This window comes from Aplidium turbinatum, chromosome 1, assembly GCF_918807975.1.
Source record: "Aplidium turbinatum chromosome 1, kaAplTurb1.1, whole genome shotgun sequence".
Taxonomy (NCBI): domain Eukaryota; kingdom Metazoa; phylum Chordata; class Ascidiacea; order Aplousobranchia; family Polyclinidae; genus Aplidium; species Aplidium turbinatum.
Genome location: NC_137472.1, coordinates 12591160 through 12604291, shown reverse-complemented (window position 1 = coordinate 12604291; position 13132 = coordinate 12591160). Strand labels below are relative to the sequence as shown.

The 13132-nt window shown below is 38.9% G+C and overlaps 2 protein-coding genes across 2 annotated transcripts; one reads left to right on the top strand and one right to left on the bottom strand.

Annotated features, from left to right (window-relative positions):
* The first annotated feature begins 871 nt into the window (after positions 1–871).
* On the top strand, positions 872–1312 carry LOC145778064 (uncharacterized protein F54H12.2-like). Its single transcript, XM_082589503.1, has one exon. It carries the CDS (start codon positions 872–874, stop codon positions 1310–1312), a length of 441 nt encoding a protein of 146 aa, XP_082445629.1.
* Positions 1313–2867: 1555 nt separating this feature from the next.
* On the bottom strand, positions 2868–3308 carry LOC145777977 (uncharacterized protein F54H12.2-like). The gene has a single exon (XM_082589388.1). The coding sequence runs from the start codon at positions 3306–3308 to the stop codon at positions 2868–2870; it is 441 nt and encodes a 146-aa protein (XP_082445514.1).
* Between the last annotated feature and the right edge of the window lie 9824 nt (positions 3309–13132).

Here is a 13132-nt window from a genome sequence, read left to right as displayed (position 1 = left end):
AAAAGACATTTTCGATGGCTAGCTTGATTCATGAAAAGTCTTGTGAAGGGTTGAAAACCGAGCTGGATTTGTTTGCTGTTCCGCCTACCCAAACCAGTTTGGAAAGTGGACATTATGTGGAACATCGCCCGCAATCTACTCTCGCCGACAGCGGTCCTGTCGAGTTTTTGATTGTCGAGAAAGGTGACTGCTACATCGATTTGGCCAACACCTTACTCTACGTTCCTGCTAAAGTGGTCAAAAACGACGGCACAAATTTAGCAGCAGACGATGCCGTTGCTCCGGTTTGCAATTGGTTGCACAGTCTGTGGTCACAGATCAACTTAAGCCTAAACAACACTCAGATTTCCCAATCAAATCACACGTATCCCTACAGAGCTTACTTGGAGACTCTCCTCAGTTTCGGAGGACCTGTAAAATCTTCACAGCTCTCTGCAAACTTATGGTACAAGGACTCCAAGGATAAGTTTGATACGCTCGCTGATGCAAATGTAGGCTTCAATCGACGCAAGGCGTTGATCCGAGAAAGTCGATCGGTGGACATGATCGGGAAATTGCATCTGGATATGACCTTTCAGAATCGATATTTACTCAACGGAGTCGAGATGAAGCTCAAATTGACTAGAGCCTCCGACGCGTTTTGTCTCATGGGGCAGGAAAGGTCAAGCTGCAAGAAGTGGCTTTATTCTGTAGAAAGGTCAAACCCAGTGACCCTGTAAGAATCGCCCACATCAAAGCGCTCCAGTCTGGAACAGCCAAGTATCCAATCCGCCGTGTAGAAACAAAAGCTTTTACCGTGCCAAGAGGCAATCTCACCGTTACCAAAGAAAACCTCTTTCTCGGTCAGTTACCAAGAAGGGTGGTGATCGGCATGGTGGACAATGCTTCTTTCAACGGTCTGTCGGCCAGAAATCCGTTCGATTTCAAACACAACTCTGTCAATTTTTTGGCTTTGTATCGTGACGGAAAGCAGATTCCTTCCAAACCATACCAACCTGACTTTGGAAATGGAAAATATATACGCAGCTACCTCTCCCTATTTACAGGAACAAATCAATATTACGCAGACGAAGGCAATGATATCTCCAGAGCGGAATATCCAGGCGGATATACCCTGTTTGCATTTGATTTGACACCAGACCTTGGTTCGGGGGCGAGTCATTTCGAATTAATAAAGCACGGAAACTTACGATTGGAAATTCACTTTGCGACAGCCTTACAGCAAACTATCAACGTCATTGTCTATGCAGAGCACGACAATCTTATAGAAATTGATCGCAACAAAAGTGTCATATTCGACTATTCGGCATGAACTCGGACCAGATTTCGAGGATTTTATTCAACGACTCTTGTCTAAAGCGTGTTTTCAAGGGTGTGTACGCGAGAGACATGTTGCCCCAAGACTTATCTCCCCCTGCTGCCTTTGTCTTCAACACCGACGAAAGCGATCAACCGGGTGAACACTAGGTTGCTGTTTATTTGAATGGTCACAAGCAAGGCGAATTTTTCGATTCTTTGGTATCCGACCCTACCAGCGTGAATTTATCGATTTCATGCATCTCCACTCGATCGATACAAGTTAGCAATTTTATTTTATCGCAAAGCACAAAATGCTAAAATGATGCAGGTGAAAAGAAACTTGTTTCTTTTCACCTGCTTCATTTTAGCTTTTTATTATTTTAGCTTTTTGCGCTTTGCAATAAAATAAAATTTCTAACTTGTATTTTCTTCCTTTTTTATTGAACAAATTTCGAAAAGAAACTTGTTTCTTTTCACCTGCTTTATTTTAGCTTTTTATCATTTTAGCTTTTTGCGCTTTGCAATAAAATAAAATTTCTAACTTGTATTTTTTTCCTTTTTTATTGAACAAATTTCGAAAAGAAACTTGTTTCTTTTCACCTGCTTCATTTTAGTTTTTTATCAATTTAGCTTTTTGCGCTTTGCAATAAAATAAAATTTCTAACTTGTATTTTTTTTCCTTTTTTATTGAACAAGTTTCGAAAAGAAACTTGTTTCTTTTCACCTGCTTCATTTTAGCATTTTGCGCTTTGCAATAAAATTGCTAACTTGTATTTTTTTTTCTTTTTTATTGAACAAACTTCCCTTTTCACCTGTATCATTTTAGCTTTTTGCGCTTTGCAATAAAATAAAATTGACAACTTGTATTTTTTTTGTTTTTTTTTTATTAGGCAACAACAGCAATATAATTTTAAGTGCAAAGGTAGAATTTAAAAAAAAAGTGCATTGAAAGGTGAAGCAAGAAGATTTTCTTTTTTTTTTCTTCTTCTAATTTTATGTCGAAAAAAACAAACAAAAAACAAAAAAAAACAACATGAAATTGAGGTAAAAATGCAACAACTGTGTATTAGACACAAATACATAATAAAAAACAAAAACTAAACAAATGTGAAATTTAAATTTTTATTTTATAACGCTGGCGTACAAAGTCTTCAATGGCACGATCGTTTGCATTGAGATCAGAATGAAAATTTGAGACAATCGCCTTCATGGCTACACCGCGACAGCGTTTTAATAGAAAATACATGCAATAGTGACCACAGACAAGCGACAAAGGTCCTTGAATTGTGGTGTGGTTCCAAATCCAATCGATCGAGTGGAGATGCATGAAATCGATAAATTCACGCTGGTAGGGTCGGATACCAAAGAATCGAAAAATTCGCCTTGCTTGTGACCATTCAAATAAACAGCAACCTAGTGTTCACCCGGTTGATCGCTTTCGTCGGTGTTGAAGACAAAGGCAGCAGGGGGAGATAAGTCTTGGGGCAACATGTCTCTCGCGTACACACCCTTGAAAACACGCTTTAGACAAGAGTCGTTGAATAAAATCCTCGAAATCTGGTCCGAGTTCATGCCGAATAGTCGAATATGACACTTTTGTTGCGATCAATTTCTATAAGATTGTCGTGCTCTGCATAGACAATGACGTTGATAGTTTGCTGTAAGGCTGTCGCAAAGTGAATTTCCAATCGTAAGTTTCCGTGCTTTATTAATTCGAAATGACTCGCCCCCGAACCAAGGTCTGGTGTCAAATCAAATGCAAACAGGGTATATCCGCCTGGATATTCCGCTCTGGAGATATCATTGCCTTCGTCTGCGTAATATTGATTTGTTCCTGTAAATAGGGAGAGGTAGCTGCGTATATATTTTCCATTTCCAAAGTCAGGTTGGTATGGTTTGGAAGGAATCTGCTTTCCGTCACGATACAAAGCCAAAAAATTGACAGAGTTGTGTTTGAAATCGAACGGATTTCTGGCCGACAGACCGTTGAAAGAAGCATTGTCCACCATGCCGATCACCACCCTTCTTGGTAACTGACCGAGAAAGAGGTTTTCTTTGGTAACGGTGAGATTGCCTCTTGGCACGGTAAAAGCTTTTGTTTCTACACGGCGGATTGGATACTTGGCTGTTCCAGACTGGAGCGCTTTGATGTGGGCGATTCTTACAGGGTCACTGGGTTTGACCTTTCTACAGAATAAAGCCACTTCTTGCAGCTTGACCTTTCCTGCCCCATGAGACAAAACGCGTCGGAGGCTCTAGTCAATTTGAGCTTCATCTCGACTCCGTTGAGTAAATATCGATTCTGAAAGGTCATATCCAGATGCAATTTCCCGATCATGTCCACCGATCGACTTTCTCGGATCAACGCCTTGCGTCGATTGAAGCCTACATTTGCATCAGCGAGCGTATCAAACTTATCCTTGGAGTCCTTGTACCATAAGTTTGCAGAGAGCTGTGAAGATTTTACAGGTCCTCCGAAACTGAGGAGAGTCTCCAAGTAAGCTCTGTAGGGATACGTGTGATTTGATTGGGAAATCTGAGTGTTGTTTAGGCTTAAGTTGATCTGTGACCACAGACTGTGCAACCAATTGCAAACCGGAGCAACGGCATCGTCTGCTGCTAAATTTGTGCCGTCGTTTTTGACCACTTTAGCAGGAACGTAGAGTAAGGTGTTGGCCAAATCGATGTAGCAGTCACCTTTCTCGACAATCAAAAACTCGACAGGACCGCTGTCGGCGAGAGTAGATTGCGGGCGATGTTCCACATAATGTCCACTTTCCAAACTGGTTTGGGTAGGCGGAACAGCAAACAAATCCAGCTCGGTTTTCAACCCTTCACAAGACTTTTCATGAATCAAGCTAGCCATCGAAAATGTCTTTTGATACGACTGCTTTCCGTCTACGTTTTTTCAAACTGTTGGATTTGTTGATTTTCTTTCGCCTTTTGACAGGCGGAGATGAGAAAAAGGTCTCGCGTGGTGGGATTTGATGGACCGGGGCCGCGACGCGTTTCAATAAATTGACACCAGCCTGCTTCGATCTTTGTAAAGCCGCTTCTTTCGCACTTTTTCCAGATAACACATCTGAAGCAAAATGTGCACCTGACCTGAGAACTTCTTTTCCAACCGTCTTTGCTCCTGACTTGATCAAAGGCAGGATCGCTTTTCCAAGGCTAGAAAATATACTCCCCAAACCATAACCGTTTTGATATTGGCACCAGAAAAAAAGCCTGGTGTACCGTGACCAACCTGGGAGACGTAGTAGTTTTCGTAGGCTCTTGCGTTGCAACAGAACACGGGCTTGTGAAGCATTATAGTTGATGAAGACGTCTTTTCCGAAAGTGAAGCGTGATCACTACTTTTCCGGTCTCAAATTGAACTGGCTTGCCCTGATCATCTCGCAGCGATATATGTACCGTGTCGAAGTTTTTCAGTTGAACGGGGTGATAATGCACTTTCTCATTTCTTCGGTAAATGTAATCACCATCTTTTCCTTCCACAGGAACTATACCCAGCAAAGGAGCTAAGGTGTCGCCAACCACCCTGGGTTCTACCACATCACAATACAAGTACATGGCATAAAAACCTTGATGTATATCTACGTGACGTCTTGCTTCATATTCACCGCTTTTAAAACGCTTTCTATGAAACCCCAACAATTCAGCAAGTCCTTCACCCATCGTGATGTGGGCGCCGCTTTTGACCAACAAGTTGATAAGCCTTGTGTAAGGATTGTAATACATGTGTAATGACAATTGCGTTCCAATTGTGCGCTTTAATTTCATTTCCAAGTATTGAAGGATTGCTTGAGGATTAGGGTAGTGACCAGAATCCAAGGCCACGACAGTGTCAATTACATCGTCTACATAGTGCAACCAATCATTGACCGAGTTGATGATGTTCCTCCAGGAGTGTGGATATTGGATTTCGGCGATACCAACCTCCCAATCTCCTTCCAAGTTGATCTCATTCGGTAGTCTGACCACATAATCCGTCAAGGTGTTGGAGGGGAAAAATTTCATGGAACTGTTACTCGGCAGGGTTAGGTAAAACATTTTTCTTTGGATATTTTATTTTGGGTTGGGGCATAACCAACCCTAAACAATTGGAAAGCAACACGATCCAAAGTTTGTGCGGGTCCTCTTCTAAACTCAGATGTAGAGACTGAACGATATCACAATCAAAATGACAACCATTTGAAAATATAGACTATTTCACTTCTGGGAACGCTTTTTCCACACATTTTCCACTCAGCCAGCCGAGCAACGATTTTACAGGTTTCTTGATCACCCTACGTAGCCTTTCCTCTCCACCGAAGCTTCCAGGATTCCCGGCGTCATAGTAAAATCAATTGTGCTGGCGACATGTTATCTTCTTTTTGAGACTAGGAAAAGCGCGAGTTTCACCCAACTCTTCTTGAAACTCTTTCAAACCGGTCGGTTGAAAGTTTTTGGATTTATAAACGACAGCCGAAATCAAATGTTTTATATTAGAGTTAGGAATCGCCTGTCCATGAATCGTGAGTTCGCCTAATTTGTTCCAACCTAGAGAAGAATTCTTTTTGATGAAGTCCACAAGACCACGACTTTTTCCGAGGTAGGTTTTTGCAACTCCTGCCAATATGTCATCCTCAGTAAAAGGTCGTTTCTCTTCAAGAACAATCTTTGTTGGAGTGTTGACATATTTTTCACGATAAACAATGTACTGCTGCAAGATTTGATCGTAGAGTTTCACTTTTTCACTCGTGGTCAGATCAGAACGAGAAAGAATGTCATTCATTTTGGAGTCCAACTCACTCATCGCGTTCAGCAAAGGAGGTCTTTGCATGTTCTTTTCTCGCATCAAATCTAGAAGGCGTGGTTCCACAAGGCTCATCTTTTTGACACTCTCCATCTTGTTATTTTGCAGCCAAAGTGCCAATCAAACCAGCGATCGCAGGAACAACGGCGGATAGAAGAGCTCCCAGAAAGCCTCCGCGTTGAATAATCTGTCATTTTTTAGTAAGACTGGTCTTCTTTTTGGCCAGCTCACGCAAAGGTTTCTTGTATTTAAGCAGATTTGCCTTTTGCTTTGAAGAGATGGGGACGTTGCCCTTCAACACGTTGTAGCAACAATCGCAAACACACTTAATCAATTCGTTATCTGCTGACTTTATAACCCCCTTAGCAACATTAGGATTTGCTTTGGAAAGAAGTTTGAGTGTGTCGATGTGTCGTTGTAAACGGGCAGTCATCATCAAGGAATGGGGATGTATACGAAATTGGCTTCTCCTGGAAAGATGTCAGTTCACAATCGAAATTTTTCCGGGGTGCTTTGTTTAAAATCCAACAGTTAATCAACGAAAGGCTTAGATGTTGCGTCTGCAAAAGCTTCTTGAAGAACACCCGTTTGCCTCGGATAAGCTAGCTTTGCCAAATGAAGTATCTGAGAGTTGTCTCTAGGGTTTTTAAACACCACCAACTAGTGTGCGTTGAGACTGATCGTCCGGTGTTCTACTCTAATTTCTTTGTTTATTCTTTATACAGTTGAATTTTGACGAGTGAATTTACACAAAAAGTGGGACTTCTGGCAACCCTGGAGCTTGAACACCTTGACGTCATCATAGAAACAAACAACAATTAATTGTCACACATGAGTGGTTCTTGTCACTCTTGAACACTTATGTGGAACATGTTTACCATACATCTGGCAACCCTGGAGCGTCATCATAGAAACAAACAACAATTCATTGTCACACATGAGTGATTCTTGTCACACTTGAACACTCATATGGAATATGTTTACCATACATCTGGCAACCCTGGAGATTTATTTACTATACATCTGGCAACCCTGCAGAACTCACATTTCTTTGTTTATTCTTTATACATTTGAATTTTATTTTGGCGGGTAAATTTATACAAAAAGTGATCTGGCAACCCTGGAGATTTATTTACTATACATCTGGCAACCCTGCAGAACTCACATTTCTATGTTTATTCTTTGTACATTTGAATTTTTTTTTGGCGGGTAAATTTACACAAAAAGTGATCTGGCAACCTTGGAGATTTATTTACCATACATCTGGCAACCCTGCAGCTTGAATCATACTCACATTTCTTTGTTTATTCTTTATACAATCATACTCACATTTCTTTGTTTATTCTTTATACATTTGAATTTTGGCGTGTGAATTTACACTAAAAGTGGGACTGTTCCACTTCAACACCTTTTGTGACGTCAACACCTAAGCATCATCATAGAAACAAACAACCATTCATTGTCATGCATGAGTGGTTGTGACGTCAACACCTTAGCATCATCATAGAAACAAACAACAATTCATTGTCATGCATGAGTGGTTTTTGGTTTGTTTCTTTTGTGACGTCACAGCATGGGGCATGGGGGTCCGAGAGGTGGTATTACTTACTACTGTCATAAGTTAAGCTTTAAATTTCTAACGAAAACGCATATTTTATAAGTAATTAGTAGATGCATGTTTTGGAATTAATGTATTTCAGAATAAGACATTTGAATGTTTTGTTGCCACTTAAAATAAAATTCGATTGGAGACAGTTGCTCTGTTTTTGTGTTGTTTGTAACTGTCAGAATATGCTGAATGTTTCTTTAATATCTTTTAGGTATATTTAGCAAATAAAAATTAAATTAACTTTGTATTTGTTGTGCAAAGTTGCAAAGACAAAAGTTGGCGATGAAATTGTTATATAACTTTGGTAAGCATGATTCCTCTTCTTCATTGTAGCCTTATAGTTTGTTTCGGCCTATTTCTACATGTGTGTAAATAGTGCAGACCGAAAACTTGAAAAGCTGACCACCTACTTACAAGGCGTCGAAACATTTTCAGTTAAGAAATTACGATCATCTTTGGACATAACCTTCAACTGGAAGTTACATTGTTTTTTGGTGCGCTGAACCTGTTGATTTAAAGCACAAATGTAAAGACCAAATGAAAAATGTCATGACACTACCCCTCAGATCAAATATGATAGAAAAGGCTAAAGAAAGAGGTGGTTCTTGGGGCAACACTGTGTTGGCACGCCTAGAAAATTGTGTAGACCTCGTGGCAGAAGAGGCAAAATATCAGGCAGTGTGCATAAACAATTTTTGTGTTGCTCAAAAGGATACAAAGCAAAAAGGAAGACCTATTAATTTAGAAACGTTGATTGCATTCGATAAACTTTGCAGCTGGTTGGAAGAGAAAAGTAACTGCGAACTGTATTCTCTAAAAGAACTTAGTATGGAAATGGAACGGTTAGCTGGACACGATAGAATACACTCTGAGAAAAGTCTGCGAGAAAAGCTAAAACATCGCTACAAAGAACACATTTATTTCACTGAGCTGCCTGGAAAAGCGAATGCAGTTTGCTTTCGAGACATGGCGTCATATTTTCTTTACCAAATGAAAACGAAAACCCAAGAAACAAAGGAAGACATCGTCACAGCTGCTGCTAAGATAATCAAGGCTGAACTCATGGAGTTAAATAAACCGATTGATGTATATCCCACCATACATGATATTGAAAACATCGAAACCAACAAGGCATGGGTCCCTGAGAGCTTACTACTTCTCTTGGCTCATATCGTACCATCAAGACTGAAGCAAGTGAGCATTGGTCAATGTATCAGTGTCACTCAAGCAGCGAGGCCAAGATCAGTTATGTCTCCTATTCAGTGATGTACGCGCATACAAAAAATATTGACGCCGTCAGCGTAAACGCAAACGTTCAAAAAACCATACGCCGAAGGCCTATGCGTCAACGTAACTTGTAAAAAAAGTTGGCGGCGTCACCGTCATCGCATACACTAGCGTAAACTCATTTTGTTTGCTAGGTGCCAAACATTCATACGGTATAAACCTCTCGAAACAAACAAGTTTTATTTTGAATTTCCACGAAGAAACACAAGCATCTGAAAGTGTTCATCTGACATTTTGCTGCGTTTTGGTTTCAATATGTCTTTGCCCATTGAAAACATTCTTTCAACTTATTCAAAATTTGAAAAGTTTGATAAAAAGAATGCAAACAACAGCTAAGACATTAACCCTATTTCCTGTGGGGGGGGGGTCGGTGGGGACTTGGTACTTTTCAAAGCAATATCATTAAAGAACTACGCGATCCACAGCTTTAAAATTTCTTGACTTTTCCTAAAAATTATTCAAGTATTTATTCCGCTTTAAATGACGTTGCTATTGTCTATAGTTTTAGAGATATGGCATGATTTTCATAACATACTCTGATATTTTAGCTAGCTACTAGCTAGCCCTTTTGTTTTCAAATTATACGGATTAATAGGATTACTGAGCGCCGCCGTGCGTGGAACTGCGACGCAGATATCTCATGAGTTGGCTTTGTTGTAAAGCATTCAACCGTAATGATTCCGCCTTTTGTTTGCAAACTCGAGTTTTGAGTTGCTTTGATTAATCTTTTAATTACATCTAAGTTGCTTTGAAAGTATCAGAGAGCATTCGATAAGCTATACTGAAAAAAATGTAATTTTACGTTGTTTTTTATGGCGAATACATTTTGTTTCTAACTTATAACAAGAAGCAGTAGTAAAATTCTTGCCAAAACTCTGTTTATGTCATAAAACAAACAGACTGATGTGGTAAGTTTCTTGATTTCTTGTCGGAAAGCAAGGAGTGCGTTCTTGACCCGCCAATAAACTTTTCCATGTACCTGTACACTTATATTCACATGCATATTTATGAATGTTGTGAAAATGTTTTATGAAAACGAGAGATTGATGGATACTGAAAAGAACTTGACACAGACTATCTAAACTGCTTGGCTTTTGTGGAAAAACACGCGCAGCTAAATTACTGTGCTTTGACAAGCATTGTGCATATTGTGTCATCACTGAATCTTTACCTAAATGGTAATTTTGCAGTTGCTTGAGAGATTACAAAATTATTTTTTTATACGAGGATTGAAAAGTTTTGATATATCTCAGCAGAAACACTATTAGGACCAACTCAATAATTTCAAACTTTTCATTCAAATGTTGGTCTTCAAAAGCTTATTTTCACAAAACGGTGTAGGCCTACATCTTTTTCTCAATAAGTTTAGACGTTTGTGTCATTTGGAGCAAAGTTGTTTATTGGATTGAAAGAATCTGAAATCAATGCCTCGTTTGTGTAACGTATCGTAACGTAATCTATCAGTCAGCGCTTTTGTGCCTTTTTGTTTTCGAATACATTTCCGTGACAAAAGATTGGCTTTTGTAATAACGCCATCAACCATAGAGTTGTATTCTCTGACTGCATCTCAAACGCTATGCCATACTCAGCAATTTTTCTAAAGCATTGTTACACAAAATGCATATCTGACAAAAGAAGGGAAATATGTTGAATTGAATTATATTTTATACGGATCGTTTTCCTTGCCCTTGAAAAAAAGAAAGAACGATTTTTATCGTTTGGCATAAAAATATGTATATTGAGGTTCACCTTGGTTTGCATAATGAAAATCACCCCAAAGAATTGCTTGAAGTGATTTTCGCAGCTATTTGATCCTTCGCGATGATATCAATTATAGTTTCTGTCAGATGAAACCTGTTCAAACTATTTTTTTAAAACTATGGTTCATTCAAGAATATAATTATAATACTTTGTAAATATAGCTTACTTCATTTTTGCGTTTTTACTTCGATTTTTTCACAAGCAAGACTTTACACAAAACAAGTTATTTGCAACGTGAGTTGATTGACCATAGTAGCCTAAATGGACCAAAAAGCTGTGGCCAAAACTTGATTACTTTTTATCAAAATGTTTGCACATTGGAAGCAGCAATCACTTTGTTTCAAATCAGCAAATCACTTTTTGTCATTGGTTCAACGTCTGCAGACGTCTAATCTAATATACGACAAAATTGGTTTTCTGGGTCTTCGGTTCGGAAAAACATCATTATGATGTATTGTGACGTGGTCTATCAGCCAGCAGTAGTTTATGCGTCTTTTGTTTTTGGATGTGTGTCAATTACAAAAGATGGCTTTTGCAGTAACGCCATCAACCGCAAACTGCATCTAAAGTGCTATTTCAAAATTTGAACAGAAAGAAATCTTCTAATGCGTAATAAATAACTTGACACAAAATGCATGTCCAACAAATCAGAAAAAAAATGTAGAAAACGTTATTTTGCAAACCTAGTTAACAACATGAAAAAAAAAACACTTCAATCATTTTGACAAAAACGTGCATTTTTAAAATATCAATAACCTTCAATTTTGCCCAAGGAAAAAGTCAACACTTTAGTGATTTTTTGTTTTTTTACGACAATAGCACTCGGCCTGAAAAAGATTTTTTTTCTATTTTTCGTATCGTTATGCCACGACTTTGAGTTTGTCACGCAGAACGGGAGTTCCATTTGGCAAACGACCTGTTCTATAGCCTACCAACACGATTTGACTAAACGATTATTATCACTACATTTTGTCACAACTGTTTGCAAAATTGTTTCATTCAAAGTGATCATTGTTTGTAAGTATTGAAACATATCACTTTTGTAATGCATCGTGACATAGTTTATCAGGAAGGAGTTTTAGACGCTCTTTGTTTTTGGAGTGCATGATGGCCTAAAATGGAACAAGCTCCTATCGAAGCACGTCACTACCTTTGGATAGGTTGTTGTTCAAATACCACGTGACACCATAGGCTACCTTACTTTTCTGTATTCAACCGCTACCCAGACAGCAAATCAGACACTTTTTACATCGATTCAACGTCTTTAGACGTTGAAATAATGTTAAAAACGAATAAATAGCTTCCTGAGATGTGCTGTGAAATACAAAGTGTTTCTTGATCATGCATAACCAAATTCGACAGAGTGAATGTGAAAAAAAAATTGCTTGATTTAGTTCCAATATCAAGTAATGACAGTACGTTTGAATAAGTGTAGACTATAAACATGTGGCTCAAAAAGAACTTGAAATAGTTTTTTTGTGGTGATTTTGTCTCATTCTCTGCAAATGTTGAAACAAAGCAAATTTTTTTTACAATGCCTCCGGCAAAACAACAAGCAAACGCGAGTCGGACGCCAATTACGATTTCATTGAAGCGTGGACGACGTCTCCGCGTAAGAGATTAAAATCTACACAATGGAATTAACCCGTCACACTCAATTATAAGTTAATTACGAAGCAATTTCTCAAGTCAAATAAAAAAATATGACCAACCATCAAATTATTTGATTTCTCAAGTTGCGCTGTTGAACAAATTGCAAAAGAGTTTCGATGTTATGTTGTCAGATAAATTATCTACACCATGTAAAAATTTGATTGATCTATCTTGCGTAGTTTTTGAGTTACACGAGCTCAAAGTGATAGTGTCGAACCGACCCCCCCGTCCGCAAGTCAACTGGCCAAAATACGTCACAGGAAAAAGGGTTAAAAAGTATGCGTTGACGCTATGCTCTAAAAAACCGCGAAAACTTTACGGCGTAGCCTCAAACGACAACTATCCAAAAAAATGTGGCCGCAAGCGTTAGCGTAAACAAAAAGTCTACGCCGCAAGTCTACGGCGTAGAATTTGCGGCGTATACGTACATCTCTGGTCCTATTGTATTCGGACTGGAGGTGCAGCTGGAAAAGACATTTGCATCTAAATGGCTTATAAACCAATTGTATAAGCTTGGCTATTCAAACATCGTCTAGTGAAGTTCTAAGGTACTGTATAAACAATCTGCAGTCCAAAGCTCAGCAGTAGAAACAATCGAATGTGATGAAAATAACTTCTGCCAGTAGGTTGCAGATAATGTCGACCATAATCTGGTAACACTCACAGGAAAAGGCTCGTTTCATGGTATGGGAGTTATCTCAGTAAGTTCAACAAGTATGTCCAAT

Coding starts and splice junctions, on each gene's coding strand:
- LOC145778064 (XM_082589503.1), top strand. CDS start 872: ATGGTGGACAATGCTTCTTTCAACGGTCTGTCGGCCAGAAATCCGTTC.
- LOC145777977 (XM_082589388.1), bottom strand. CDS start 3,308: ATGGTGGACAATGCTTCTTTCAACGGTCTGTCGGCCAGAAATCCGTTC.